This window comes from Canis lupus, chromosome 33 (assembly GCF_011100685.1).
Source record: "Canis lupus familiaris isolate Mischka breed German Shepherd chromosome 33, alternate assembly UU_Cfam_GSD_1.0, whole genome shotgun sequence".
Taxonomy (NCBI): Eukaryota; Metazoa; Chordata; class Mammalia; order Carnivora; family Canidae; genus Canis; species Canis lupus.
Genome location: NC_049254.1, coordinates 5,188,116 through 5,215,248, shown reverse-complemented (window position 1 = coordinate 5,215,248; position 27,133 = coordinate 5,188,116). Strand labels below are relative to the sequence as shown.

Below are 27,133 nucleotides of genomic sequence, written 5' to 3'. Positions count from 1 at the left end.
CAATTATTTTTTACTTGACAGTTCCTTCCAAAATACAATAAACTGATTTCTAAACAAAAAAAGATATTTTCTCAACAAGTAAAAAAACACTTCATGTTTTTATTTTATAAAAAGATTTTATTTATGTATTTATTTGAGAGAAAGGGGAGTGAGCAAGCAGGGAAGGAGCAGAGGAAGACAAGCAGGGCTCAGTCTCACAATCCTGAGATCATGACTAGAGCCGAAATCAAGAGTTAGAGGCTTAACCGACTAAGCCACCAAGGTGCCCCTACATTTAACCTTTTTAGAATTATACATATGATTTTTTTAAAAATCACTTGTTTTTCCTTCCCCTCAATTTTCAGTTTCTTTGCTATTCTAGAATCTCTGTATCTTTAGCTTACTGAAGAGCGTTCTTTTGTCCTTAGATCACTGCTTAATTTTTCCCTAATAATCTTGTGAGACATTTGTATCAGTGAAATACCCTCAACAAGAAAAAAAAAAAAAAAAAAAAAAAAAAGCATCTAAATCCAGGAACAAAAACTAACAGAAAAGAACACTGCTAGTTGAAGTAAACACAATAAATTCTGTATTTATATAATTAAAATTTTAAGTCTGATCTAAAACAGCTGCTCTTTCCCCTCAGCCTAAACAACAATAAAAGTCAGCCTGCCACAAGCGAGGGCCAATGCTGCCTGCCAGCAGGACTGCCTGCCAATGTTCCAATGAGTAGAATGAAAGCAGTCAGGACTCAAGCAAACAAAACATCAATTCCAGTTGCTCTCAAAGATGTTGGTATTCTACATATAACAACAAAGGCTACTGATGAAGGCATATGTAACTGGGGAATTTGAAATTTTTTCCCTTCTCACTCAATTTGCTATAAGGTAATGCCCTCAGGTCAATTCCATCCATTTATCTACACTTTGCTATGTGTCTACTCAGGGACACCGATTAGTAAGACACAGTTTCAGCTTCAAGGAGCTTACTTACAGTCTAGCAAAATACTCATGGCTGTATCACTCCGTGGAGCCTTAGAAGTGAATCCACTGCACAGAGGAGCTAACACTTGAGCTTGCTCCTGAAGGGTGAGAAGAGCATCCTAGACACACAGTGTAATACATGCAAAAACACAGAATTATGAGCTCTGTTCATCATGGCAGAGGTGTGGCTGAAGAGGACTGTGGTACAGAGAATAAAGAATGAGGTGGGTAAAATGACTTCACAGAAGCAGAGGTTGAGGGGATAATAAAGTTATAGATAATGAAGTTTCCTAAGCTGGGCAACTATTTAAGTAAAAAATGGATATGGAAAATAGGAGAGGTGAGATCAGGGCCTCTGTGGGGAGGGGAGGAGGTAAGGCAACAAATTACTCAGATGTCAAACATGTTAAATTTTTGGTCCCCTGCTGATGTACAAAAAGAGATGTCTGGAAGGCAGAAGCACAGTTTAAAGATGCAATCTGGTCAGACACAGTGTATGCAGGACCAACAAAAGAGCCCTAGGGGAAAAAAAAGAAAGATTAAAAAGACATGAAGAAATCTGTGAGAGACGGAGAACACAAAAACCAGACCAGGTCATCCCTCCAGAATACTGGTCTCCAAAGGCAAAGAACAAAGAGTATTTCCAAAAGCAAATGGGGAGCAAATGCCAAACGCCATTGTAAGGTCTAGAAAGAGGACTATCCTCCCCCACTGTTTTTCAAAAACATCAGGCATCTTGGGAATTGTGCATCTACTCTTCTCTCTGTTTAGAATTTTCTTCTGCCACAGAGCTCCACGACTCACTCCCCCTCACCTCCTTCAGACCTTTACTTGCAAGTCATCTCTTCATTGAAGGCTTCCCCAGTCACTCTAAAACTGTCAATTCCTCCACTGTGAAAGTGCCAATATCCTCTCTCTACCTTATTTTTCTCCTTTGTACTTGGCAGTATAAAACACATGCACACATACACACATTATTTAATATCTGTTTCTTCCTCTAGAAAGTAAAAGCCTAAGTGCAGGGATTTTGGTCTATTCAGTGCCATATCTCTAGCACTTTGAAATGTACCGGACAGTAAGAGGTGCTCTAATAGTTGCTGGATTAGTAAACGAGGAATGAGGACTACACAGAAGCCCTAGGAATACAGGAGAAATAGTCTAAAGAGCTCAGGAATTTGTGAGTATAGCTCCAAACTCAAGGGGTCAAACTGTGAGTAGAAACCGTCGGTAGGTAAATAGAAGGGAACATGTTGAGAAATTTTTTAACCTTAAAAAAAAAAAAAGGAAAGAAAGACAGAATAGGACAGTTTAAGGTGTAAGATAGAATAAATGGCTTTTTGTTCTTGTATTGTGGATCAGCTCTACACAGACTGGAAAGAGTAACTGCTGTATAAAAGAGAAGGATGACAAGTCCCAGAATGAAAGGATAAAGTGAGATAAAGAGACCAGTAGAGTCTCTAATACTTCTAATAATAAAGGGACCGTATTAGCCTTCAAGAGGCATAAGGACGTGTCCTCTTCCAAGTAAAAAGGTAAGGAAGTGGGTGAGGCCTGAGCAATTCTGTAAATGGAGAAGACGAAGAGCAAGGTCCAACAAGTGGCTCTGACCCAGTACAGTGAGAGGAGAGATGACAAGCCAAAGGAGGGACATAGAAAGGACTTGGAATAGGGTCTCTGGGGGATGCAACAGTAGGCTGAAAAGGGCATACCAGTAGTAAGCTTGAAAGCATTCAATCATTCAGTAAATAACGAACAGCAAGGTACCATTCCAGGTGTTTAGATGCGACAGAATGCATGTATAAATAAATATATATATACATACATACATACACCAAGATGCCTGCTTTCACAGAGCCCACATTCTAATGATGTAAGAATTTCTTTGCAGGACAAACCGGTATTAGTTTGTCACCTCCTTGAGTAGCCTGTGGCAGGTGCTGTGCCAACGTGGTAACTGGCACAGGGAATAAAGTCAAAAAGGTCACAGGATAAAGACTGTCACCAAAGAGGCCACTGAGTGAAAAATAATGAAGAGCCAGGTGACTCTTCTCTTACTGTCTCAAGCACCTGGCTCGGTCATGCCTTCCTGCCTCAGACTCTGCCTTCACTGCGCATAGAGAGGATAATCCTGGAGTCCCAGGTCCTTAACACCCTTGACTCTGGTGACGACCTCTTCGACTCCTCTTGCCTCTTTTCATTAACTCCAACCCTTGTTAGTCACCCAGAACTGTGTCACCTCTGAAACCCAACCTCAGGCATTCCCCAGTGTTCACACCCTCCCATCCTTCCAGCTGTCTTACCCCACCGTCCCAGGAATACCCCTACACTGCTTCTCCTGCCTCATCACAGCTGCTGTCTTCTCTTACACTGGCGTTCTCGGTTCCCATGAAGCTTCCGATCTGGCTGGCCATCACATGTAACCAATAACCTCAAAGTCTCTGTTTTATTTCTTGGTCATCCCAGCTCAGAAAAACTGCAGTTTTGTCTTTTCTGAGTGAGGTTTGCTTTAAAACGCCACAAACATATGCCATACTATGCAGATTTGGGTTCCCAATAATTCACAATTTACAGCCCCAGCTGAAAAACTGTCTGCAATTTTTCCTCATTTTCCACAGCAGCTACTTTACCCTTCCCACCCGTACTCCACAACCCCAGCTCTTGCTGAGGTTCCTACTGTCTATTTCAGGTGGATGTTCCCTTACAGCTGTGACGTCAGCAGCATCAGCACACTTTCTTCACTCACTGACATGTTCACCATGAAGGAAGGACCTCTTCCCACAAGGCCAATACCTCCACAGGGGCACCAGTGCAGAGTCCCTCATATCTCCTCTCCTTCATATCTCCTCGGGAACCACAGCTCCTCACATGCCCCTTCTGGAAGCCCACCATTCACTCATAAATGCACAAGGATAGCCCTCTCTTTCCTACCAATCACCTCAAAAAAAGGGTTCCCAACCCTCACCATCTTCTCTTTCCTCCCAATCACTCCCTAAGCGCTTACAATCTGGCGTCCTCCGTAGCTGTGTGGACCACAGTCTCTAAGAAACAGTGCCCCACTTGCTAATTAAAACATACTTCTTACACGGTGCAACTACAGAAGGTGAGACTGAATTTCTTCCTGATGACCAACCTTCCTTTTGCTTCCGTAACATTACTCTGAGATTTTCCTTCTTCCTCTTTCAACACTTTCTCCATCTTCTCCAAATTTAAATCATTTTAGCCACTCCTTTCAGAACATATTTTTCCAATATCTACCTGGGCCTGCTTTATCTTCAGGCTCTTTTTATAAGGTTTCATTTCCCACAGATTCATCTGATGATTCACAGATTTTTATTTGCAGCTCAGACCATATGTTCAGCTATCAATCAGGCATCCATATCCACCTGAATACTTCACTGTAATCTCAAGTTCAATGGTTCCAAAATGGAATGTGACTATTCTTTCATTTTGTCTCCATTCCTTCATTTTCCACAAATCTTAACATTTCCACTTGTTAAAAAATCAGACACAACATCAGGACACCATGCCCTGCCCCCTTGAATACCACCAGCAGTGGCTTACCCTGTTTACTTGCTTGCACCGATCCCCAGTCCATTCTCTAGACAAAACTTGAGCAAACTTTTAGAATTCAAATCTGATCATCCTTAAAGGCCTTTAATCTCTATCTCTGCACTGCTGTCAGGATAAATCCAAACTCTCAAGCATGGAATTCAAGGTGTTGGTGGGTCTAGCCCCCCAATGTCTTTCTCTGATTTCATCTATTGCCACTCACAATGCTTGCAAATACCTAACGTCACCATATTCCTCCTCATTCATTCTCTCCCCATCTCTCTTCTCCCCTCCCTCTTCCTAAAGAATGTCTTTGCAGTAATGCTATTCCCACTGCTGAGACCACTTCTTTCTTATCGTCTTTGGAAAATTTCTATTACGACCAAGGCTTTTCAGAATGGAAATCGCTTATGTCTATGTTCTTCCAATAAACATTCCTTAACATTCTGTTTTCCCTGTCACCACAAGGTATAAAGGCAAACAATTTTATATACTTTCATTGTGAATAGGATGATCACCTCAATTATTAACAGGTGCTAAAATCTGGCACTCAAACTAAAACCAGCTGCTTGAGTATTCTAGTTAGTTTTCTAAGACATGTGGTTGTAACACATTACTTGGAAAATTTGTCAGTATTTGAAATTCTACCACCAATAGTTGAAATTTCCTCAATTTTGAGGAAAATAATTATTATCAGGTTATTATTGTATACTGAGTAAGTTACAGCTTAAGTGGTGCTAAATTTTAAATCATCGTCATTATTTACCTTCATCATAATGGATTTAATTTGTGGTGGGATACTTGATTATTTCCATATAAATTATTGATACATATTTGCATGAACAAAATTTTTCAATAAATGGATTTTACAACCAATGGTAAGGTGCAAAGATGAGTGATTTTTACCCCAAATGTTAGAGTGATTTTGCTTGAAAGACAACATTACATTTTTATCACAGCATTATTTTTCCACTAAAAAATTAGAATAGGCCACCAGGTTGGCCATCAACTATTTTGCACTAAGTTGGTCACAAATTACCTGCAACTTTTATGTCATGACTCATCAGTGCTGAAATGTCACAAATAATTTGCTACTAAAATTAGTTCAAAAGTTGAAATTTCACTTTTTAAAATGCTCTAGAATGGCATCAAGGTTTTAGCTGAGATGCTAACTTTCAGTGTTTCATTTCCATGTAACTTCTGAGAAGTGGATGTGGTTATATATGGTGTACCAAATAAGTGCCCTTACCATAAGTGACCCAAGACAGGCAGCTATCATGTGTGTCAGAGAAAAGACATAGGAGTAAAAACTGTTATCTAAATAAGAGAAGTCTGAGCTATAGAGTAGCAATCGGTATGGACTTGAAGTAAGGGCTGTTGCTGGTCCCTGGCACAATGGGGATTGGAGACAAAATGATAGAATCATTTTCAGACATCAAGATTTGGTAATTGGTGGCACTTGCAGCAGGAAAGGAAATGCAGAGAATAAAATAGACTGAGTTCAACTGAGAGTGTGTCAAATCTTATACCCAGCAACATTGGCAGGAAAGGTGCATCAGAGAATTGGCTCTATTACCCTGAAGCTCTGCAGAACATGCTGGAGGGACAGGTGTGAGCTTTGTCACAGGCTAAGACGGAGATAGAAATCAAACCAACTAGGGCAAGTATGTAGGTACAGAATTAAAAAGGAACAAAATGACATAAGATAGGGGAAAAGTCACTCCTTTCTGTTACAGTATAAAGAGTTCTCCAATGAACACACTGGGCCAGAATAATAAATGTTTTTATTCCTGAAAGCCTTTTTGGACCCCCCCCCCCTAATGTTCTTGAATCAAAATCTGGCACCCATAAAGGTAATGTACTCACAAAAACTTAGAGTTATGGACATAATCTTTCATAGTCGGTTTCCATTTTGATAAAGTACTCCACCATACCACAAAGTAGGACCACTATAGGTCCACGATAAAATGGAGCTGCTGCAAATCAAACCAGGTACCTTGCAACACATTCAACACCCAGGAACTCTAAGATATCAAGGCCTCAGACCTGTAGCAGCCATACTGACGGGCTTTAGTCGTACCAATTCCTTTGGTCATGTGGACCAGAGTGATACAGTGCAATCTCTACTTCAGGCACCCTGACACCACTCAGTCTTTACAGAAGCAATCAAGGAGTGAGAATTTTCAACTTCTAGCTAAATCTCTCTCTGAGAGAGAGAGAGAGAGAGAGAGAGAGAGACTGTTATATATAACAGATATATATATATATATCTACATGTATGCCTTCTTTTCAAATGTGATAAAGAATCAATGTTTCTAGTGGCTGTTTCTATACTATTCACCCAGAAAAAAATCAGCACCAGCCTCAAACGAAGAGTTATTTCTGAGTTTTGCCAGACTTTATATGGTAAAGGAGGCAGCTCTTTCCCTAAGTACCTATTTTGTGTCTGGCATCGTGTAGTGCTATATGTGTTATCTCAGTTAATTCAAAAACACTTCCATGAAACAGGATTTGAACACCCCCCATCCCATATATATCAGCAAACCAAAGCTCAAAGAGGTTGAATAAATTTTCCAAGATTACAAACTACCACATGGAAAGCTGGGATTTAAGCCCAGATTTGTCTGATTCCAAAGACTGTTCTTTCCATCACTGCATATGTAGTTTTAAAACTTTGCCAAGGGGGCTGGGCCCATAGTTGGCAGACGCAGAGAAATAGTGGCACTATGAGACACAACTCATTTCCATCATCAACATTCCCATCAATTAAAACTTTGCTTTAATCTATTTATACATGGGTTCCAAATGCAATTACAGTTGAAATTTTTAAAAAGAAATGAACTGTATTTGAAAAAAAAATTTGAAAATCTTCATGTTAAATTGATGTCAAATTGCTGTGATTATCTGTGTCAATGAGAAAAAAAGGATAGTAAGAATTTACTAATGCTGTAATTTATTTAAAAATTAGTTCAGTAATCAATTTTCCCCTAACCTAACCAAAAAAAACATTTAATGCATTTAAATTTGACCCTCATCTCACTTTTGGCCAAGGAAAAGTTGAAAAAGACCAATAAGGAAAGTAGAGTTACCAAAATATGAACACATGCATTCATCTTACTAAACAGCACTGTACATTCAATATAGGATTAAAAAACAATGAGTGACTATTTTTCTTCAGTAAGATATTCTTGAGCTGCAATTTTTCCATCTTTACCTATTGATAAACAGTAGTTAAAAAAAATGTGGGTCTTTGATGTAAATGATTTAATTTTAATATTAAAAGTGTTATAAATAAAAGTAATATGCACTAGATTGATACTCCTTGATTTTTATTTAAAATTTTTTATTTATTTATGATAGTCACACAGAGAGAGAGAGAGAGGCAGAGACATAGGCAGAGGGAGAAGCAGTCTCCATGCACCGGGAGCCTGATGTGGGATTCGATCCCGGGTTTCCAGGATCGTGCCCTGGGCCAAAGGCAGGCGCCAAACTGCTGCGCCACCCAGGGATCCCAATACTCCTTGATTATTCATAGGAACATCATAGGCATCTATCAACCACTGCCTCTTGAAAACCACTCCAGAACCTTCACCAAAGTGGTAGGTTAGTTTTAAGCAACAATTATAAAATGGTACAAAAGTTAAATTTTACATAAAGCAGATGTCAAGCTACTGAGAACAAGCCTAATAGTCATCAATTTATTTAGGCCTGGGTTGGAAAATCCATAATCTATGGTTCAGGTTTAATTCATTTTATTTAGCTCATGACTCATTTCTGGAAATAGACTTACTGCCATAGCTCTTTTAATTTTTTTTAAACAGGATTTCTCTTTGGTCAATTTAGTTTATGAATATATCTTATAAATTAAGTTCATAAATAGAAGCATTATACAGAACTGCATCTGAATTCTCGTCTCCTCTCACTAGCAATGTGGGTTTTGTTAAGTGACAATCTCTGAGATTCACCCTCTTCAACTACAAAAAGAGGTAAAATTTTTGATTAACATTGTCAATGAGCCATACATACTGATTGCTTCTCTTGTACAAAACATTCTAAACGATGCTAAAGGAAGTATTTCAGTTATAAATACAAAGGGAGGAAGAGAGTAAATACAAGCAGATAAGAGATTTCAAAAAAAAAAAAAAAAAAAAAAAAAACCAAAAAGAACAGAAAGGCAAAGGTAGATGTAGGCAGAGTAACTGACCACAGGAAGCTTTTACCCAAGTGTCTGCAAGGAACTCTGATCATGAAGGAAACAATCTATTCCATGGACAACCCAAAAAAGCTCAGGTTTTAAAAACACTAGGTACCACTTAGGACAGTGTGAGTCACAGGATTAAAAAGTAAAGAGTTTGGCTGAAAAAAATCTCCAGATGGCATACCTGAGCCCAGGGCTCTTCCCTGTCCCAAGCAGTTAAACGATCCTCCCTACCTGCTACCACCTCCACATCCCAACCAAACAAATATAGATAGAGAAGACATCTCTGAAGATGTTGAGACTTTTGGGCAGACTGAATCTGAGGTATCAAAGGCCATGCATACAGAAATGTCTAGAACCCCGACAATCAAGCTTAGAGTCCAGGAGGGATGTCAAATAGAAATCTGAGAGCGGAAGAACGAAGCAATAAGACTGAAAGCTATTACGCTTTGGAAGACTGACATTGAGGAGGTCTGAGGACTTTGAGAAACACCTATATGGAAAGCAGTTCAGCCAGAAAGTGAGAAGAAAACAGAAGGTAACGGCACAGGTAGGAATTGAAATGAAACAGTATTAATGGAAGCAAAGATTAAAAAGAAAATCTTTGGAAGACAAGATCTGGAAAATCATGCCTCAACTGGTTAAATAAAATAAGAACTAAGAAAAGACTACTGACTGACTGACGGTGGTCAGCAACAGATCACTGGTTTCATGCAATGACTTTCACTCATTTAACTACTTACTGAGTACTTACGACATGTGTACCAGCCACAGTACTAAGTTTTCCATGAATGAGGGAGTAGAGAAGAGAAAGGAGTCAATGAGAAAGGATTAAGAATTAAATAGTGATTGAAACAGACTTTCATAAGAAATGTTGGGGTAAAAACTGGGAGCAATGTGAAATGATCATTTGAAAGGAAACCAGACCCACCAAAGGGAAAAAACAACTGTATTTTGTTTATCTTTTAGAGTAGGAGAAAGAGGAAGAAGGGAGGGGCAGAGGGAGAGAAAGAATCTTAAGCAGGCTCCATATCCAGCATGGAGCCTGATGTGGAGCTCAATCTCACAACCCTGAGACCATGACCTGAGCCAAAATCAAGAGTTGGATGCTTAGCAGACTGAGTGACCCAGGCGCCCCCAAAGCAACTGTGTTTCAGAAAAGAAATAGAAGACAGTGATGATGGAGGGATGGACAATCAAGGCAAGGTCCAAGAGAAGGCAGTAAGTAAGAGACCAAAACCAGACCAAAACCAACAGCAGGGAGGCTTTAGGAGTTTATCCTTGGAAGGTAACAATTCCTGAAAATTCCTCTGAAGTAGCAGATGGCAGCAGGGAATTAGAACACATCTTCCCACTCTTTTATTTATTTATTATTTTTTTCCATTCTTTCAATTACAGCATATGTGAATGTAGCAGGACTAAGTATACAAGGCTACAAGACTAGATTGTAGACCCCACAGAAAAACAAAGGTAGACTATAAACTAAATATTTGAAAGTTTTACCAGCCGGATATAAATACCTAATTCATATACAAGAGATTTAAATTGGGATGATAAATTCTAGCATTAGAAATGGCTATCAACGTTAGCAAAACAGCAAATGTTGTATAGCATGTAAGTGATAACTAAGAATATATAAAAAATAAAATAGAGCTTCTATAGTCTTTAGTTGTTTGAAAAATACCATTAATTTTGTAGCTTAAACCTACAACCAAACAACTGTCAACATCTTGATTTGGCATCTCAAAGTCAAATACAAAAAGAAATGTATAAGAACATCTATTGCTCATAAATCTGTTATGTTTCAGACTCAACAGGAAAAATGCCGTGTATTTTTTATTATCACAGAGGGCATTATCATAAAATTCAGATTAACAAGATGGAAGCATGGTAACAAATGTCACATTACATTTGCTTGAGTGCTGTGTCAGAAAACTATTCATTAGAAAGAAAATAAATGCATATTATTTATTCTACTTGCTAATGAAATACTTAAATTGAGACTATTTAAAAGAACAAGACCATAAATATTGTTCTAACCGATTTCCCTCCCCACAAAGTATGGTGCTGACTATTGGTGTTATTAAACTATATATTTCTGATGTCTGGCAGTAGTATATCTAAACCATTGGGCCTGTGTGGCTAGGCTGAAGGAATCTTACTGGTAGTTTCTGGATGGTAAACCCAACAGTTACAAGGGCCAAAATGCTCAGGCCACTGCGGTGAGAGTGCTGTGGTACCCTATTATGAGCTAACTGTACTGTCTAGTCCAATGGGCCTCAGATCATAAGAGAAAGAGTCTCATGACTATGAGCCATATTTAATATTTACGTGGGGACCCAGATCCCAAATTGGAATTTTCCTGGGCACTCAAGCCAAGATATTAAGAATGGATGGAAAATACTGTAATCACAGAGGCCCAGCCACAATAACTGCCCAACATGTCTATTTACTGCACCTACAGAGGTGTGACTTTCTGGAACAAATCTTTGCAGGTACAAAGTTGGACGACAGCACAGGCCAAAGTTGAAGGCTTTTTTTTTTTTCATTGTTTTAGTGAGATTGTAGCTGAAGTAGTGCAGTATCAATTACAGGCTGAGTGGGGAGACAACTAGAGCCTGAGAGAGGGGAAGGCAGCAAAGAGAGCAGCAGTGTTTAGAGAAAGTCAAGACTGGTATGGAGGCAATAGGGATTAAGAGATGGAGTGTCAGGAGTTATCAGCCAAAGAAACCTCGAAGTTGGGAGAGCTCAAAAGAAAATATTTCCTGTAAAACAACTTGAGGGCAAGGCTGCATGCATATACACCATTAGAAGTAAAACTCTTGAAGTGAGGCAACTCAAGACATGCAAAAAGTATAGGAGGAGAAGAAAGTTACAGAGCTCATGCCATGGTAAACCAGCAGGCTGGCCAACAGTTGGATCAATTGGTAGGAAAAGAGTAGGCAGATAGGTTACAAAACCTGAAAACAGTATTTTCTTTTTTCTTTTTTTTTTTTTTTTTTTTTAAGATTTACTTCTGAGAAAGAATGCATTAGGGGAGGGCAGAGAGAGAGAGAGAGAAGCAGATTCCCTGCTGAGCAGGACACAGGACACAGGGCTTGATCCCAAGACCCGGAGATCATGACCTGAGCTGAACTAAGGCAGATGCTTAATCAAGTGAATGGTCCAGATGCCCCCGAAAGCAGGATTTAATATCCAAACTCACAATGGAATGAAGACAGATACGGAGAACAATGTGATCCTGATTTTTTTTTTCTATCAATAAAGGTAAAAAAAAAAAAAATCAGACCCTATTTTTCTCTCAAAAATATACTTATATTGTTTATTATTATAGAGGAAGAATGAAAACAGCTTTATCTTGACCATATCTAATGCCTTTGAACCCTACATAACGTTTAAAAGCTCCCTATCACTGATGAAGAATTCAGCGGACTTTATGCTCCTTCCACTGACCAAGCTAATTTACTCTGAAATTCATGGAAAGCATAAGCATTCTCCTTTACAGACTGTCACAAATCACGTAAAAAGAAAATTGCTGTGACAAAACTCCATGCCTGGACAGCTACAAAAAACCTGATCACATACATACCTGTCATCTAACAAAATACCCAGTTTCTAGAAAATTACTTATGAATAAAAAGAAATGCTACAAGGTTAAGTGATTTTCAAGGATTTTTTTTTAAAGATTTATTTATTTTAGAGGGAAAGAGAAAGCAAGTGAGGGGAGGGGAAGGGGGAGGGGGAGGGGGAGGGAGAGGGAGAGGGAGAGAGAGAGAGAGAGAGAGAGAGAGAGAGAATATCCTCAAGCAGACTCCCTACTGAGCAGGGAGCTGAACATGGGCTTGACTTCATGACCCTGAGATCATGACCTAAGCCAAAATCAAGAGTCAGGGATCCCTGGGTGGCGCAGTGGTTTAGCGTCTGCCTTTGGCCCAGGGCGTGATCCTGAAGACCCGGGATCAAATCCCACGTCGGGCTCCCGGTGCATGGAGCCTGCTTCTCCCTCTGCCTGTGTCTCTGCCTCTCTTTCTCTCTCTCACTGTGTGCCTATCATAAATAAATAAAATAAAAAAAAAAACAAAAAACAAAAACAAAAAACAAAATCAAGAGTCAGATGCTCAACTGACCGAGCTAGAGGCAGCCTGATTTTCAAGGATGTTTAACCACACTTCTCAGTAACTACCTAGGGAGGTATGTAGCTTATACACTTTTCATGCTTGTCCTGCAGAAGCAAAGAAAGCTGGTTCATATGTGAACTGACCAAAAACATCTACCACATACTGAAGATGTAAAAACATGTTATTAACTTCTACCCACCAAAAGCACTATTAAATGTCAGCAGCATTTGAGAAAACAACATAAATCAAAGAACATCCTAGGAAAAAGAAACTATGGAGGTCAGGCAATCCAATTCACAGATTAGAAAACTAAGGACAAAGCCATTCAGTGCCTCAGCTGAAAGCCCCACAATTGGTTAATGGCAAAGCCAGGGTAAGAACACCACTCTACAACTCTGCTCAGGGCCCTCCCCCTCACTCCACTCCATCCAAATACTATGTTCAACAGAGCTGGGCTGGATTTCCACATAAATAATACAGTGCTCTTTTGGAAATGTAAAATGAGATGACAAATCTAAAAGGAGGAACAGAAATTAAGAGAAACATTTGCTCAATATAAAATATTGATTTAAAACTGTACCTTTACTGCTTCTGATGAAAGTACATTTTCCTTTTTCTGACTTGTGCTCATGGGCTCATTTTCAACACTGAAAAATAAAAACCACAGTTTCTTTGAAATTAAAAGAGAATTACTAGAGTCATAGTTCCTGAGTTTATTTTTTTATTTTTTTTTTTTTTAGTTCCTGAGTTTAAAGCAAAAATTGAAAGGTCTTTTATGTGCAATGCTCAAAAGATTCATGTACAAAATGTAAAAGAATACATTGATTTGAATCTCTACACTTGAGAACACATTCAAAAATACTCATACAGGCCTCAGAAATTTTCGTGAACCTATCGCACACACTACATCTTATGTTGATAACCAGCATCTCAGTAACGACGCACCTGAACATAGCAGCAACAGTGTGTACCTATCACAATCTTGGAAAGGATTAACACTCTCCAGTTTTATTTATATTAAGGTTTTCTGCAGCCCGGTTTTTTTTTTTTTTTTTTTTATTGCCCATACTGAGTACTATACGGAATAGAAATATTTCTACTCAGCAAGTCTTTCTACACATATAGGGTAACCTAGTGAATTTTGGGAATAGTTGAATGTAGATGCAGGTTCATCCAGCCCCCAATGTGTCTCAGACGGCAATTTAGGAAGCTGAGTTCCCAAACCGTCACCTCTAATTGTCCTGTCTAGAATACCTTTGCAGATGCCTTAGGAGATGTCATAATAAACTACACTTCCTATTAGGCATGTTAAGATTTCAAATACAAAATTTTTTATTTCCATGTTTATACATTATCTGGTTTTCATACTTTTCTAATGCTAGACGCAGTGAACAGCTCCCCTCTAAAGATGATCGTGACTGTCTGCCAAGCCTCAGGAATCGTGCTGGGCCTTGAGGATGTTAAGAACAAGTAGGTCAGGGTCTTCGTAAAACTCAGTCCAGTAGAGATACACAAGTCCAGACAGATACACAAGCAAAATAATAATGCAGTTTGGTAAAAGTTATAACTGCTAAATGAACACAACGCTAGAGAGCACAAGGGAGCAAGGGAGGGCACTTCTGCCTCCTTAAATAAAGTGTCCACAGCGGAGGTAGGATGGAGGTGGTAACACAGAACACACATTTTCAGGAAACCATGCTTTGTTCGTGTGTTTTAATAAAGGACTGAAGCACAGCAGGTTGGCTGAGGTAACTCTGCTAGATAGGAGAATGACACCAGAAGTATTGCCTGCCAGACTATGAAGAACCTGCCTGACCCGTTTCAGAACTCAATCTTTGTCCTACTAAGCACTGGGAAGTCCTTAACCAGGGGACAAGCATAAAGCAGGCCGATGACTCTGAGAGTGGGGAAAAACACAGGGAATCATGGTGACTGGCGGTAGAGGGGGTGAAAAAGAGGTGGTCTCAAGAGCTCAGATTAGACAGGACAGGAAGAGAAGACACAATTTGGGCTATTCAGGTCTTCATCCCACAAAGCCCAGTGCAATTATGTAGACTATCCGTGGAACACATGGTAATGACAAAAAGAAAGATCATGAACACGTGGAAAACATAATGGATTAAAATTTCATTAAGTCTCAACTCTGTACAGAAATACACAGAACAAGACACAGTCATACTCCCAAGCCTTTAAATGTCAACAGGAAAGGAACCCAGTAAAGAAGATGAATATGTGAGCTGTGTGCTTCACACATGAAAATTCCATGCTAAAACCAGGGACAGAAATGGAAAATAATATTGTACAATTCAGAACCATAACTAAATACATCTATCTTTCTATAAAATAAGAATGTCTCTAACACTGCTACTTTAAATGTGAGTGGGTTCTCGTCTCCATTTTCTTCCATTTTGGCTTTATTTTTTGTCACAAGTTTGTTTACAATTCTTTTAAATTAAATGTCTAGACTGGTCTATTTAAGCACAATTTTAAAAAGAGACTGGCAAAATATATGTAAAAAGGGCATATTATAAGGATTTGGAGTATAATCAAGGGTAATACTGAGCTTAATGATTTTATAAGTATATTCTCTAACTACAACCAATTTTAAATGACCTACCTAAAAACTAAGCATTCAAGTATTTCTTTCAGTCTACTAATTCTTGTTCAAGATTCTGAACAAGAATCTTGTTCTGAAACTGAAATTCTGCATAAGAGTGTTAACAGCGCATTCTGTAAACTTACTGCCTTAGTGAAATTGGAAATGAAAATGGTAAAAGTTTCCTTTCCAATACAAAATCTGTGTAAATAATGTAGGTTCAGGTTCATGGGATTAACACAGACATTCATAATTTCAAGTAGCTATAATTATATTCACTTTACAAACACAAAATGCCAGAAAAATATAGCTGTACGTCAGCATGAAAGTATTCTGTATTGAGCAAACACCTGAAGAATTTAAAGCTGAAAACAAAATACTTGACACTTCATATAAAACTCTCTAAAACTTAAAACTATGTGTAAGTCTCATGAATCTTACAGCTAAACCAAAATTTCAAAATCTCTTGAGGTCTAAAGTAAACAACACATTTTAAAATCCTGGGTTAGCTATAAAAATTGTTGTTTCAAAAAGCCTTCCCCACCTTTTTTCTAGTTTACTAAGGAAGAGTCCTTAACTGATCTCGGGCACCTCTGATATTGCTCTATTTCAGCTCTTCCTTCCTGTCAAAATGATTGTTAATCTGATATCACATCTTCCAGTTTAAAAATCCCTTTAGGAAATCTCTATCAGCTGATAAATAAAATGAAGAGTCCTTAGGATGCAGTTATTCATGTGGCCCCAGATACACATGTCACATAGAACCAGTTCACATTTTCAGAATATGCCAGTAAATTACTTTCTTCTCCTGTCTGCAACAACCTTCGACACCTTGTCCAACTCTCAATCCTTTACAACTTAGTTCTAGCGTCATCTTTATTTTTGGAGGTTCTTATTGAACCCAGTGACCCCACTCACACGTTTCCGCTTTTCACCATGACGCCAAGCTATCTAACTAGAATTTGAACTCATTAAATTCAGAAATTGATTCATACAGAGCCTAACACTGTTCCTTATGCTCAAGTATTTAATTTAAAAAATGCTATCGATCAGGTTCTCCCATTTGTGATTGCTTACTCAAAAAAGTGTTCCATTGGGAACGATATAATAATACATGCTTTTTTAAAAAAAATAAGTAGTATGCAAGTCTCTTGAAAGAACATAAAGGTATAAAGAGAAGAGTAGGGCTGGGAGCAGAAAAATCACTCAACAGAACCAAAATTATTCTGAGATCATTTAAAAGCAAAACACACACACACACACACACAAATATTGAATACACTGGACTTAGATGTCTGCTTACTTAAATAAAATTAACACAAAGGACTCAAAAGGCTTGGAATAGTATTCTTAGACTCTTAAATATATGAGGGAAAGAGAAACATGTTCAAATTCAGATGATTCCAAACCTTATGAAAGTTGACAATCCGTTCTTACTGTTTTTTCACAGCTTAACCCCCCTCCCCTCTTGGACCTGGGAATAGTTCAATAGCAGTATTTTTAGAAAGCACACATCTTGCTCATGGCAAGGGGTGAGGGGCAGGAATCATAACCACACATAGGCTCAAATAAGATTATCTTGCATTTCCAAACAGCCTCATCTTACTTAGCTAACAGAACTCTGGAAATTAATCCTTCAAAACAGCCCACAGAAATTATCAAGGTCAAAGTAACACAGAAATTGCTCATTTTTGAAGCAACTTCTTTAGACCATACCTAAAAACCAGTAATCCAACGTGCAGCCATTAACCATTTACTTTCCAGACAAATGAATACAAACCTCTGGGCCAAGAAAAAAAATGGAGCACATCAACATTCTAGAGTTCAAATAATTTATGTGGAGGAAAACCCCTATCCTGTTAATGTGTCTTATTCTCTAGTTTTTTTAACTAAATTTTAACAAGCTTCCCTAACCCATAGCAAATAAGAAGCAAAAATGGGGCACAAGAACTCACTCAGTCACTCACTCACCAGATAAGTATTGTCCCCTCTGTTTTTAAGATCCTTTTAAGTACCAGGCTCTGTTCCTGGTGCTAGGGGTTGAGCAGTCAACACACCACACAGAATCCTTCCCCTCACTCTTTCAGAATCCCTACCTGGATGCACCACAATCATGGACAATCATATTTATAAAGCAAATTCATGTGCCCAATTGTCAAGGACTCCAGTTAGAGGGGCCCAGGAATGCGCATACTCAATAACTGACTCCCCCTTCCCAGGGCAGTCCTGAAGCAGATGGCTCTCTGACCACATTACTGAGAAACAATGGTCGGGGAGCCTTTCTACGTTCAGCAGAAGCCAACAACTGAAAGTTGTATAGGGAAGAGAATGATCTAGTCCAAGACATCTCCACTTAATATTATTTAAATGTGTTAAGTGTTAATAAAGGGTAGGTAGACAATTACGGAGAGAACTCAGTCACGTAGGACATAACCCATTTTCTGACGCCCATGCCCTGCAGAGCTCCTGGCCCCAGCAAAGAGCTATGGCCCTAACGAGCACACTGAATATCGCGTGTACAGAGTGAGACCAACAAGAGAGTATCCCCTTTCAGCATACAGCACAGCCTGAAGCACAAGGGATGCTGCTGGGCCTCTCCCAGACTCAGTTCCTCCAGAGGCAGGAAGGCAACTTCCTAGTCAACACACACACACACACACACACACACACACACACACGGAAGCATGCAGACTTGGAGGAGGACAGGGTGGAGACACAGTGAGGGAGGAAGGCTCTCCACTCCTCGCTGCTCCTGGAGCACAGTCTGGGCATTGCCTCCTACTCCGCCTTTTCTCTCACACATCATTCCTGTGGTTGTACCAGAAAAATCTAGAGGTGTTAAAGAACTGAATACAGCTTTCATAACTGTCTTCTGGAGGCTTGCCCACTTCTCTACGGAAGCAGAAGTCTATTACTTCTTGCCATTTTTAGAAAGGAGGCAATGTTTGGTGAAGACATCACTGGCAGTAATTCTGAGCATCTCTAAACACAAAGCCACTTGATAAAACGCAGTCCCCAATTTGGGAACGCCCTATACATGTACACAGTCCCCCGATTCACCGTCCACAGGGACTTTCCATAGGGAAATGAGGATTTCCCTACTCTCCTTCCTCTCCATCCCACTCAGCCTGATGGGGCCTGAAATGATCTTCCCACTCCGATTTTCACTTCCATTGTATGAGGTCGGGCGTGCAATAGAGGAACCCACGGGGCTGAGGACAAAGAAAGAGAGTCAAGGCAAATCTCTTGTTTTCTCCCTGCACCCCTCCCCCCTCCGCGAACATAAAGCTCTCTGGTCCCCTAGTCCCCTACACAGTGGCACCCTCTCCACCACAACTCCATCGGCCTCCTGCCTGGCATGTTGTTCCTTACCTTAGGGCCCACTTGACACCATTCCTCAGGTGAAACTCTAGAAGCAGCCAGAATCAGGCCTTCCTTTGAAATGTGATCAACTCATAGTCCTCCAGGTGTGACTTTACCTATAAGAACTAAATGAACAAATAATGTGGAACAAGAAGGGGTCTTTTACCTATCTACACCCTTTCCTCTTGTCATTAGTAAGCAAAATGCTTTGCAAAACGGACTTGGATGTCTGTCTCAGGGATAGACCTTAAGGACAAAAGTCACTTCAGTCAAAATGCACCTTTCCAGATCTGATTTTTTGAAATAGAAATGAAATGTGTGTCAGACCAGCTCTTTGCCAGATCTAAAATCCCATATGATCCCCCGGTGGTAGGGAGGATGGAAAAAGAAACAGGTGGACTAACCTTGAAGTTTTCGAAGGAATAGAGAGACCAACGAAGAACCAAACTCAGTATCAAAATTAATAGCAGGACATTCTGAGAAAGAGGCAGAAACATGTATAGTCCTTGTTTCCAACCTACTGAGACCACCTCAAGGCCTGTTCTGTACTCCCTTAGGCTCCACCTTCTTAGCCCTCCCTGGGGTCTTTAAAACACAGTACGGCCTTTTGTCCCCACAGACTCTAGAAGGGTCTGCTGCTGCCTTGGGGGCATCTACACCACCTTGGAAGTTTTTCCTTACAAACGCAGCTTCACACAGCAAGCCTAGAGGTTCTCTTTGTTCAATATAATGCTGCAGGCATATTATGGATTAAAGTGACTTTAGTGCACTGGCCTGGAGCCACCATCAGCATTTCCAAACCTGCTTCTGTGGGGACAAAGAGTTCCACACTGACAATTTACAGTCATCTGGAAAACTGTCCATTCATAAACACTGACTGCCAGCAGTTGAATAGTACTTGTATTTTTTAAATGACCATTAACAGAATATAAAACGGGTGGTTATGGCACTATTTCTAGGCTTCAAATTAAAAGGTAACTAAAAGCTGCAATTTTAAGGCAGTCGAATAGCTTGTATTTTAGCTCAAACATCTGGCATTTGCATTTCATAACTCTTTGGAGAAAAACTGGGAGAAAAGAGGGAGGGTAATAGACACGACGATGAAGCTCCGCTGCTTTGCAATCTTAGGCTCTTCTGACAGTCCTTCGCTTGTTATGTCAGCCTTCTCCTGTAATTTACATATCCACATGGAAGCTGGTTTACTTCCGGTCCCATGTCGTGCCCCCAAAATCAGACCCATAATTGCAGTTCAATCACAGGCTAGAGAGAACGTTGGTATGTCTGATGTGTACCTGAGCTGTCATTATGCGACACCAGTAACCGCTCCCCTCGCCCAAAGTCCCCTCTCTCATACCCTTCAGATTCTGAACAGTTAGGACCTACCTCACATGAATCAACACCCTCAATCTTTTTTTTGTGACATGAACTCAATACTCAAAAAACGGGCACTCATTCATATAGCAGTAGTCATGCAATTGTCCTAAGGAAGGGCTGCTGGAGATCCAAGGACAGGTGAGACTGTGCCTTCCCAGAGCCTGACCAAGGCTGGCTTCACCTCCAGCCTCCAACCCAAATTCTTTCTCAAGGCAAATTCTCCTAGCATCAATATATAAACATACACACACATGCCCAAATGACACTTTCAAAAAGTAAACATCTCAACTCCCTACCGCGGCCTACCTCCTCTGGCCCTGACTCCCTCCCCCACATCATTGACAGTCACTGTCCCTTCCATTCTGTTGTCTCTGCTCACTGTGGCTTCTGTGCCAACACGATCCTGCCCCAGGGCCCTGGAGCTGCCTGTCTTCTCCGCCTGGAAAGTTCTTTCCTCATATTTCTGTCTCACTGCCAAGTATCATCCAGGTCTTTGCTCACATGTTACCCAAGAGGGCGGCCTTCCATGACCATCCCATCTACATCTTACTCTGGAGTCACTGCCTTCATCATGTCCCATCCCCTCATCCTGCTTTACGGTACTTCAGAGTACATATTCTAGAATTTGTTAATTTTGTACCCTCTCACAATCGAATGCAAACCCTATACAAGCAGAGCACATTTAGATATTCAAACTGCATTTGTTTGCTTTTTTAAATCGACCACAATACTTTGCATTTTTTTGTCCTTTTAATAAGGAACAGATGATTTGTAAAACAGATATGAAATAATCAGAAAGAAAAAAGTACAACTCGTATCCCTACCCAAATACTATTCTTTCAGATTATTTCCTATGTGCATTTCCTCATATATACATATTTTTATGAAAAAGTAGTTCTCTTCAGGATTTTGAACTTTTTTTCACTCAACAGTGATGCTTTATGGTCTTCTATAATGGTATATAGGTTTATACAAATTATAAAAATAATTTTAAAATTAGTCCTTTAAAAAAAAATCTTAATTTTGTCATCACCTTTCAGAATTCAAACTGTCAATTAAGTGACAGTCAAAATAATCAAATTTCTCTGCATTATAAATATTACTTCTATTTATTTATAGCTTTAATTGCAACTCTTCTCATTCAAACAAGTTAATACAGTTCATTCATCCTTTGGAAGATCTCTGCCAAGTCAGGATCAATACAAATTCTCTTGATTTTCACTCTTTATGCACAGATATTCACCAGGTCTTAGTCTCTCTTCCCCTGAAATAGGTAATTCATTTTAATATATAAAAAGATATAAAATGAAGTCTCTCTCGCTTGTTCCTTTCTTGAGCCAGTCTCCTATCCCCTCTGCCGCCCCGTTAACACAGCACAGAAACAGACTTATTTCACACTTCCCCATTTATATGGGAAAGGGAGCATACTACACTTAATGATTTCCAGCTTGCTATCATTCTTAAAGAAACTTGGAGATATTTCCTTAATGGCACATAAGAAGTTTTGTCATTCTGGCAGCTGTGTGATATTCTATTCTATGACTGGACCATGATTTATCACTTAGTCCACTTGATAGGATACAACTATTTCTTTTGCTATTAAAGCAACATGCCACAGCTAGCCTTGCATAGGCAATGTTGGGCCTGTTGGCAAACTGTTTACACCTGTGCCGAATCAGAATATGTGAATCCGTGCTGAGAGAACCTAAGGCTGTGTACCAGTTTATTCTCCCACCAGTCACTACTTGAGTTAGATATGGGTAAACTACAATTTTTGCTTATCAATTAGGTGGAATACGGCATCTTGCTGTACTTTCCATCTGCACGTCTTTTGAAAGAGGTTGACCGTTCTCATGGGATTAAATACAAATTTATAATTTGATATATACATTTGTTTTCCTTTTCCCAGTTGTCAGGACCACAAACTCTTTATCGTACAGAGTGCTGACCCAAGCCATCTGGGCAGACATCCAGCTGCATGCCATTGTCTTTTATTTCCACTCCAAACCATTTTCTAGAGCCAGCTTTCTTTTATGGGTCCTCCTAAGACAAGCAGAGGAAGCAATCACATAAACGCTGTGGCAGGCTCTGAATTCAGGAAGGAGAATTTCACTCTGACTCTACCACAGAAGCTGTGAGACTTCTGATTAATTATCGGACCTCTCCAAGCCTTATAGTTCTGTAAGACAGTATAAACATACCTCTCACAAAGTCTGTTAAGGATTAAGTGAATGTATATTTTCAAAGTCCCAAGCACAGGGCTTGGGTCTGATTAGGGCCTTAATAAACGACAATTTAGTTTTGTTGTCACTAATCTGTTAGGCAAAACACACACACACACACAAACACAATAACAGCACAAACAAAAAACCCCAAAACACTGGACTAAGAAAATAGTTATTTTACTGCTTTGGGGTATTTACTGCAATTGAAATTAATTTACTGCAATTAAATACCCCCAGGGATTATACATGGAGGGACAGTCCTGCTGGATGGAGTTCTACCATCGGCCATCACAACTGCCGACCAAACATTAAGAATGAGTTCTTTCTGGTTACAAAGCTTCAATTTCTTTCTCTGTCAGCACCAAGCTATTTTGTGTAAGGATCTCCACTCATATGAAATGTTAATTCCCAAGAGGATGTGCTTCTCTGCCTCCATCTAGAACTTGCCACACCTGTAGAGCCTAAGAAGAGCAAGAACAGAAGAAAAGCACTTTCTATTCACATCTCCCTAATATTCTGGTTGGCAAAGGATGTTAATCAAACCATGCTCACAGAAAAGCTAATAATGTGGGAAGATATGTTGAAAGCCCCAATAAAGCTCTCATACGATAGCTGACAGCCATGAAGCAAGCAGTAAGCATGTTCTGAACCAAACAAGTCACATATGCCAAACACATTTTTGGCTTATAATGAGCTCATCTTGAGAGCAGAGATGTACATGTGTATCTCCTCTGTTAATTTATGACCTCTTTGAGGGCACTTTTAGTCATTCACTCATCTCTATCCCCACTGCTTCGTACCATATTTGACACACAGCAGCCATTCAAATTTAGGGAATGAACAGACTTCAAACAAATGACATTGTAAACTTTTATTTCATGCTGAACTTCACAGAAGATATCCCAGATTATTTTCCTCAGCTTAAATTTACACCAGCCTATGTTTTCTTACAACTGCCATTGTATTAGCATTTCTGGCAATACCTAGGCTGCTGTGTGTTTCACCAGAGCTCTGGTTAAAAAATGAAATATCTTATCTTGAAGAGAACATTATTTTCCTCTTTACAAAATTTGCTAATATCCCCTTACATATTTTCCTCTAAGAAAAAAAAAGGCTATCATTGTTTTAATACAGTTAGAAATTCTGAGGACATAAATTTATTGTAGGACGATGTGTGGTACTTGCGACTTTAACACTTGGAGTGTACAACTGAGCTTCAACCAAGAAAGAGTCCCTAAATTAGGCATCTGGCAGACACCCTGTTAAACCCCAAAGATAGATATCTCACTTGAAAGATGATATATGGTTTCAACACCCTAAAAGAGTCTCTATTTCTACTCTACTGCCAAAAGTAGCTTCTGAGCGTTCGGTCAACCTGGGAGTTCAAGATTCTCAGAAAATACACACTGCTGAGGACTTCTGGACGTTCCCAGTCATCTTTATTACGAATGGCATGAACTGATGTGGTCCTTCAAGACCACACAGGTATCTCCTATTCAACTAAACTAATTACCAATTATTTTCCATAGTGCTTTCAAATCAATGAAAACACAATCACCATAGAAATTCAGAGAACAAAGCTCCCTTTCCTCACTACCTGATGCTGTGGTCAACACTCGTTCTTTAACTTGAAGGCCAGTAGCTCTCATGCATCAGAGGCGCTACTGCCATTTTTCTGAGAATATCGCCTGCACAGCGAACCATTAGCATGCTGGCTTGACCCATTCAACATCAGGTGTCAGGCAAAAATTCTCTGAACTTTAAAGAGAAAGCCAAACACTGTGTTGAGATCCCCCATGTCTCTAAATGCCTAATGTGGGGGGTACTACCTCTGGTTGAAAACCACTAATAAGTGCCTTCATGCTCTATCAACAGTGATACACTTCTCACCTGAGCTAGGTAAAGGGGACACCAAGATGAATAAGACAGCCCCTGTCCTTGGCTAGAGAGCGTCTTACCTTCTTTCTCTCAATAACAATATACTATAACACTGAAAAAAAAACAGCCAAGAAGAGTCAATCTGAAATGGGCCACATTTCTGCCACCCATTCTGGAATAAAGTATGAACAATTCCAATTGACTTATATATTCAACTGTGTTCTGAATGAGCAAAGTTCTGAAAGGTGGTGAGCAAGATGGTGTGGAAAAAAGAACCATAGCTTTAGAGTCAGAGAAACCTAGGTTAAATCTCACCCCTGAAACTTACTACTCTCATGATTTGGGGTAAATCATTCTCCATGGGAGTCGTATCCTACCTCCCATCCACCTGGGTGGAGGTGTTTGAATTATCCCAATTACTGGAGGATGCTATTGGCAATTATGGGCGGGGTCATGGATGCCAAATGTCCCGCAAAGGACAGCAGAGTCCAGTTCCACAAAGCATTGTTCCATCCAAGATGCCAACAGTGTTCACCATTAAGAACTCTCCACCCTCAGTTTCCTCAATTGTCAGAACAGTGATAAGCATACCAACCTTCAAGGCTGAGGTTTAAATGAGAAGCTGCTAGTAAAAGTACCTCCTAGCCCAGGGATCCCTGGGTGGTGCAGCAGTTTGGCGCCTGCCTTTGGCCCAGGGCGCGATCCTGGAGACCACATCGGGCTCCCGGTACATGGAGCCTGCTCCTCTCTCCGCCTATGTCTCTGCCTCTCTCTCTCTCTCTCTCTCTCTCTCTCTCTGTGACTATCATATAAAAAAAAAAAAAGTACCTAGCCCAGTAATGTGTACAGTTAGTCCGTCATAAATTTTAACTATGAGTTAAAATATCACACAGAGTTCCTTTTAAACAGGCCCATCATGTGTGATGCAAAGAAACAAAAATAAGCAATCATTTTCTCAAAGTGGAGAACGTTAATAGGCAGGTATCTTCCAAATTTCATATTCTAGCAAGTGTCTAACAGGCTCCCACAAAAGTAGTCTGAACTTTAAGAGCCAAATACTGTTTAGAGACCTCTGTGACCTAGATCCAACCTTTCTTTCTCTCTGTCCCACTGATGTATATAGTTTCCAACAGATCATAACCTCCTACAGGCCTCTGCTCAACGTAGAACACCTGTTCCCTAATTCGGTCTTCCTAGCTAAGTTCTCTAATACAACACTACCAATGCCCTGAAGAACCAGGTAAAACTCCCTCGACCACGAAGCCTGCTCCCTGCTCTCCCCTACAACTTCTAATGAGTCCTTTACTTGTGTGCTTATAAATTGGGTTAAACATCATAGCAGGGACGCCTGGGTGGCTCAGTGGTTGAGCATCTGCCTTTGGCCCAGGGTGTGATCCTGGAGTCCTGGGATCGAGTCCCACATTGGGTTCCCTACGTGGACCCTTCTCCCTCTGCTTGTGTCTCTCATGAATAAATAAATGAAATCTTAAAAAAATATATAGCAGTTATTCTCAAATTGGGATCCACAGAACTCGGAGTTCTCAAGTTTCCTATGAAAACTTCAGGGTTTTTTTATTTTCTACATAGTCTAAAATAAATATAAGCACCTCCTAGACCTGGTCAGTCACCCAAGAAGAATACTAACGAGCAATTCAAGTGTCCATACCTGAATCTGCATATATAACAGTGTTGATGTTAACAGACCTTTTTTAGTTGCCAAAGGTTAACGAGAATAGGATAGCAGCAAACTCAATACGTAAATGAGGTGTTCACACCAGATGAAGCCCAAATAACTTAGAGCACTCCATAGAAGCAAAGGCTTTCCTATGGCTCAAATAAGGGAATACTGGAAAACCTGAGTCATGGCAGAGCACAGTTGTCCAGTCACGGCAACCACCAAAGACCCTGTGCTTGTCCCAGCTGGTATTATATGCGTTTTGTGAAGAGCCAAAAAAGTTTTTAAGATAATGCGTAAAAACTGACTTTTAGGGGATCCATGGGTGGCTCAGTGGTTTAGCGCCTGCCTTTGGCCCAGGGCGTGACCCTGGAGTCCCGGGATCAAGCCCCACATCAGGCTCCCTGCATGGAGCCTGCTTCTCCCTCCGCCTGTGTCTCTGCTTCTCTCTCTCTCTCTCTCTCTCTCTCTGGGTCTCTCATGAATAAATAAAAATCTAAAAAACCAAAAACAAAAAAAAGCACTTACTTTTACTGGTCATATGGTTATGCTTAATTTTTCATTCTGTTCTTAAGGAATTCTGTTAAGTTCCGTTTTGTATTTGTACATGCGTAAGTTTTATAGTAAAATTCACATAAGCAACACTGGGAGTGCAAATAAGGAGACTGTACAACACAAGCTTAAGGTCTGAGAGAATTCATTTCAAGTACACTGAAAAATCAGAAAGCAGATATTAACCCTTAATGTTTTTTACAGGGTCTTAGAGTTGCAGGTATAGCATTGGACTTAAATACTTGTTCATTAACTGAAAAGTAACTTTGGGCAAATTTCTTTAACTTTTTACAGTAAAATGGGGACACTGATCAAAGATTCGTCCAACCTCAACTGTAATATTGTTAAAACTATTTTGATAAATTCAGTGCTAGATACATGAAATGTACTAATACTACTATTTTCAAGTGGTCTTTTCAGTGTCTTCTACTTTCTTGTGAGAAAGGTTCTTTTTTTCAGTCATCTTAACATCCCTACCACTCACTCCAAGCACTGCATGTCTGCTGTTGGGGTCACCAGTATAAAAGGCAAACTGGGCTCCCATTAAAACTGCAAATTAAACAGCCAACATACCCTTTCATTTTGAAATAAGAGCACAGTTCTTAGATCTAACATCGCAATTCTGTTTCCAATCTTGTTAACA

At 39.8% G+C, this 27,133-nt stretch overlaps 1 protein-coding gene across 1 annotated transcript in view; it reads right to left on the bottom strand.

Annotated features, from left to right (window-relative positions):
- CRYBG3 (crystallin beta-gamma domain containing 3) overlaps positions 1–27,133 on the bottom strand; it is a 102,056-nt gene that overhangs the window by 73,124 nt on the left and 1,799 nt on the right. Inside the window, exon 2 of the mRNA XM_038582513.1 lies at positions 13,408–13,474. Coding sequence (XP_038438441.1) covers positions 13,408–13,474 — 67 coding nt within the window. The remainder of the gene's footprint in view (positions 1–13,407; positions 13,475–27,133) is intronic.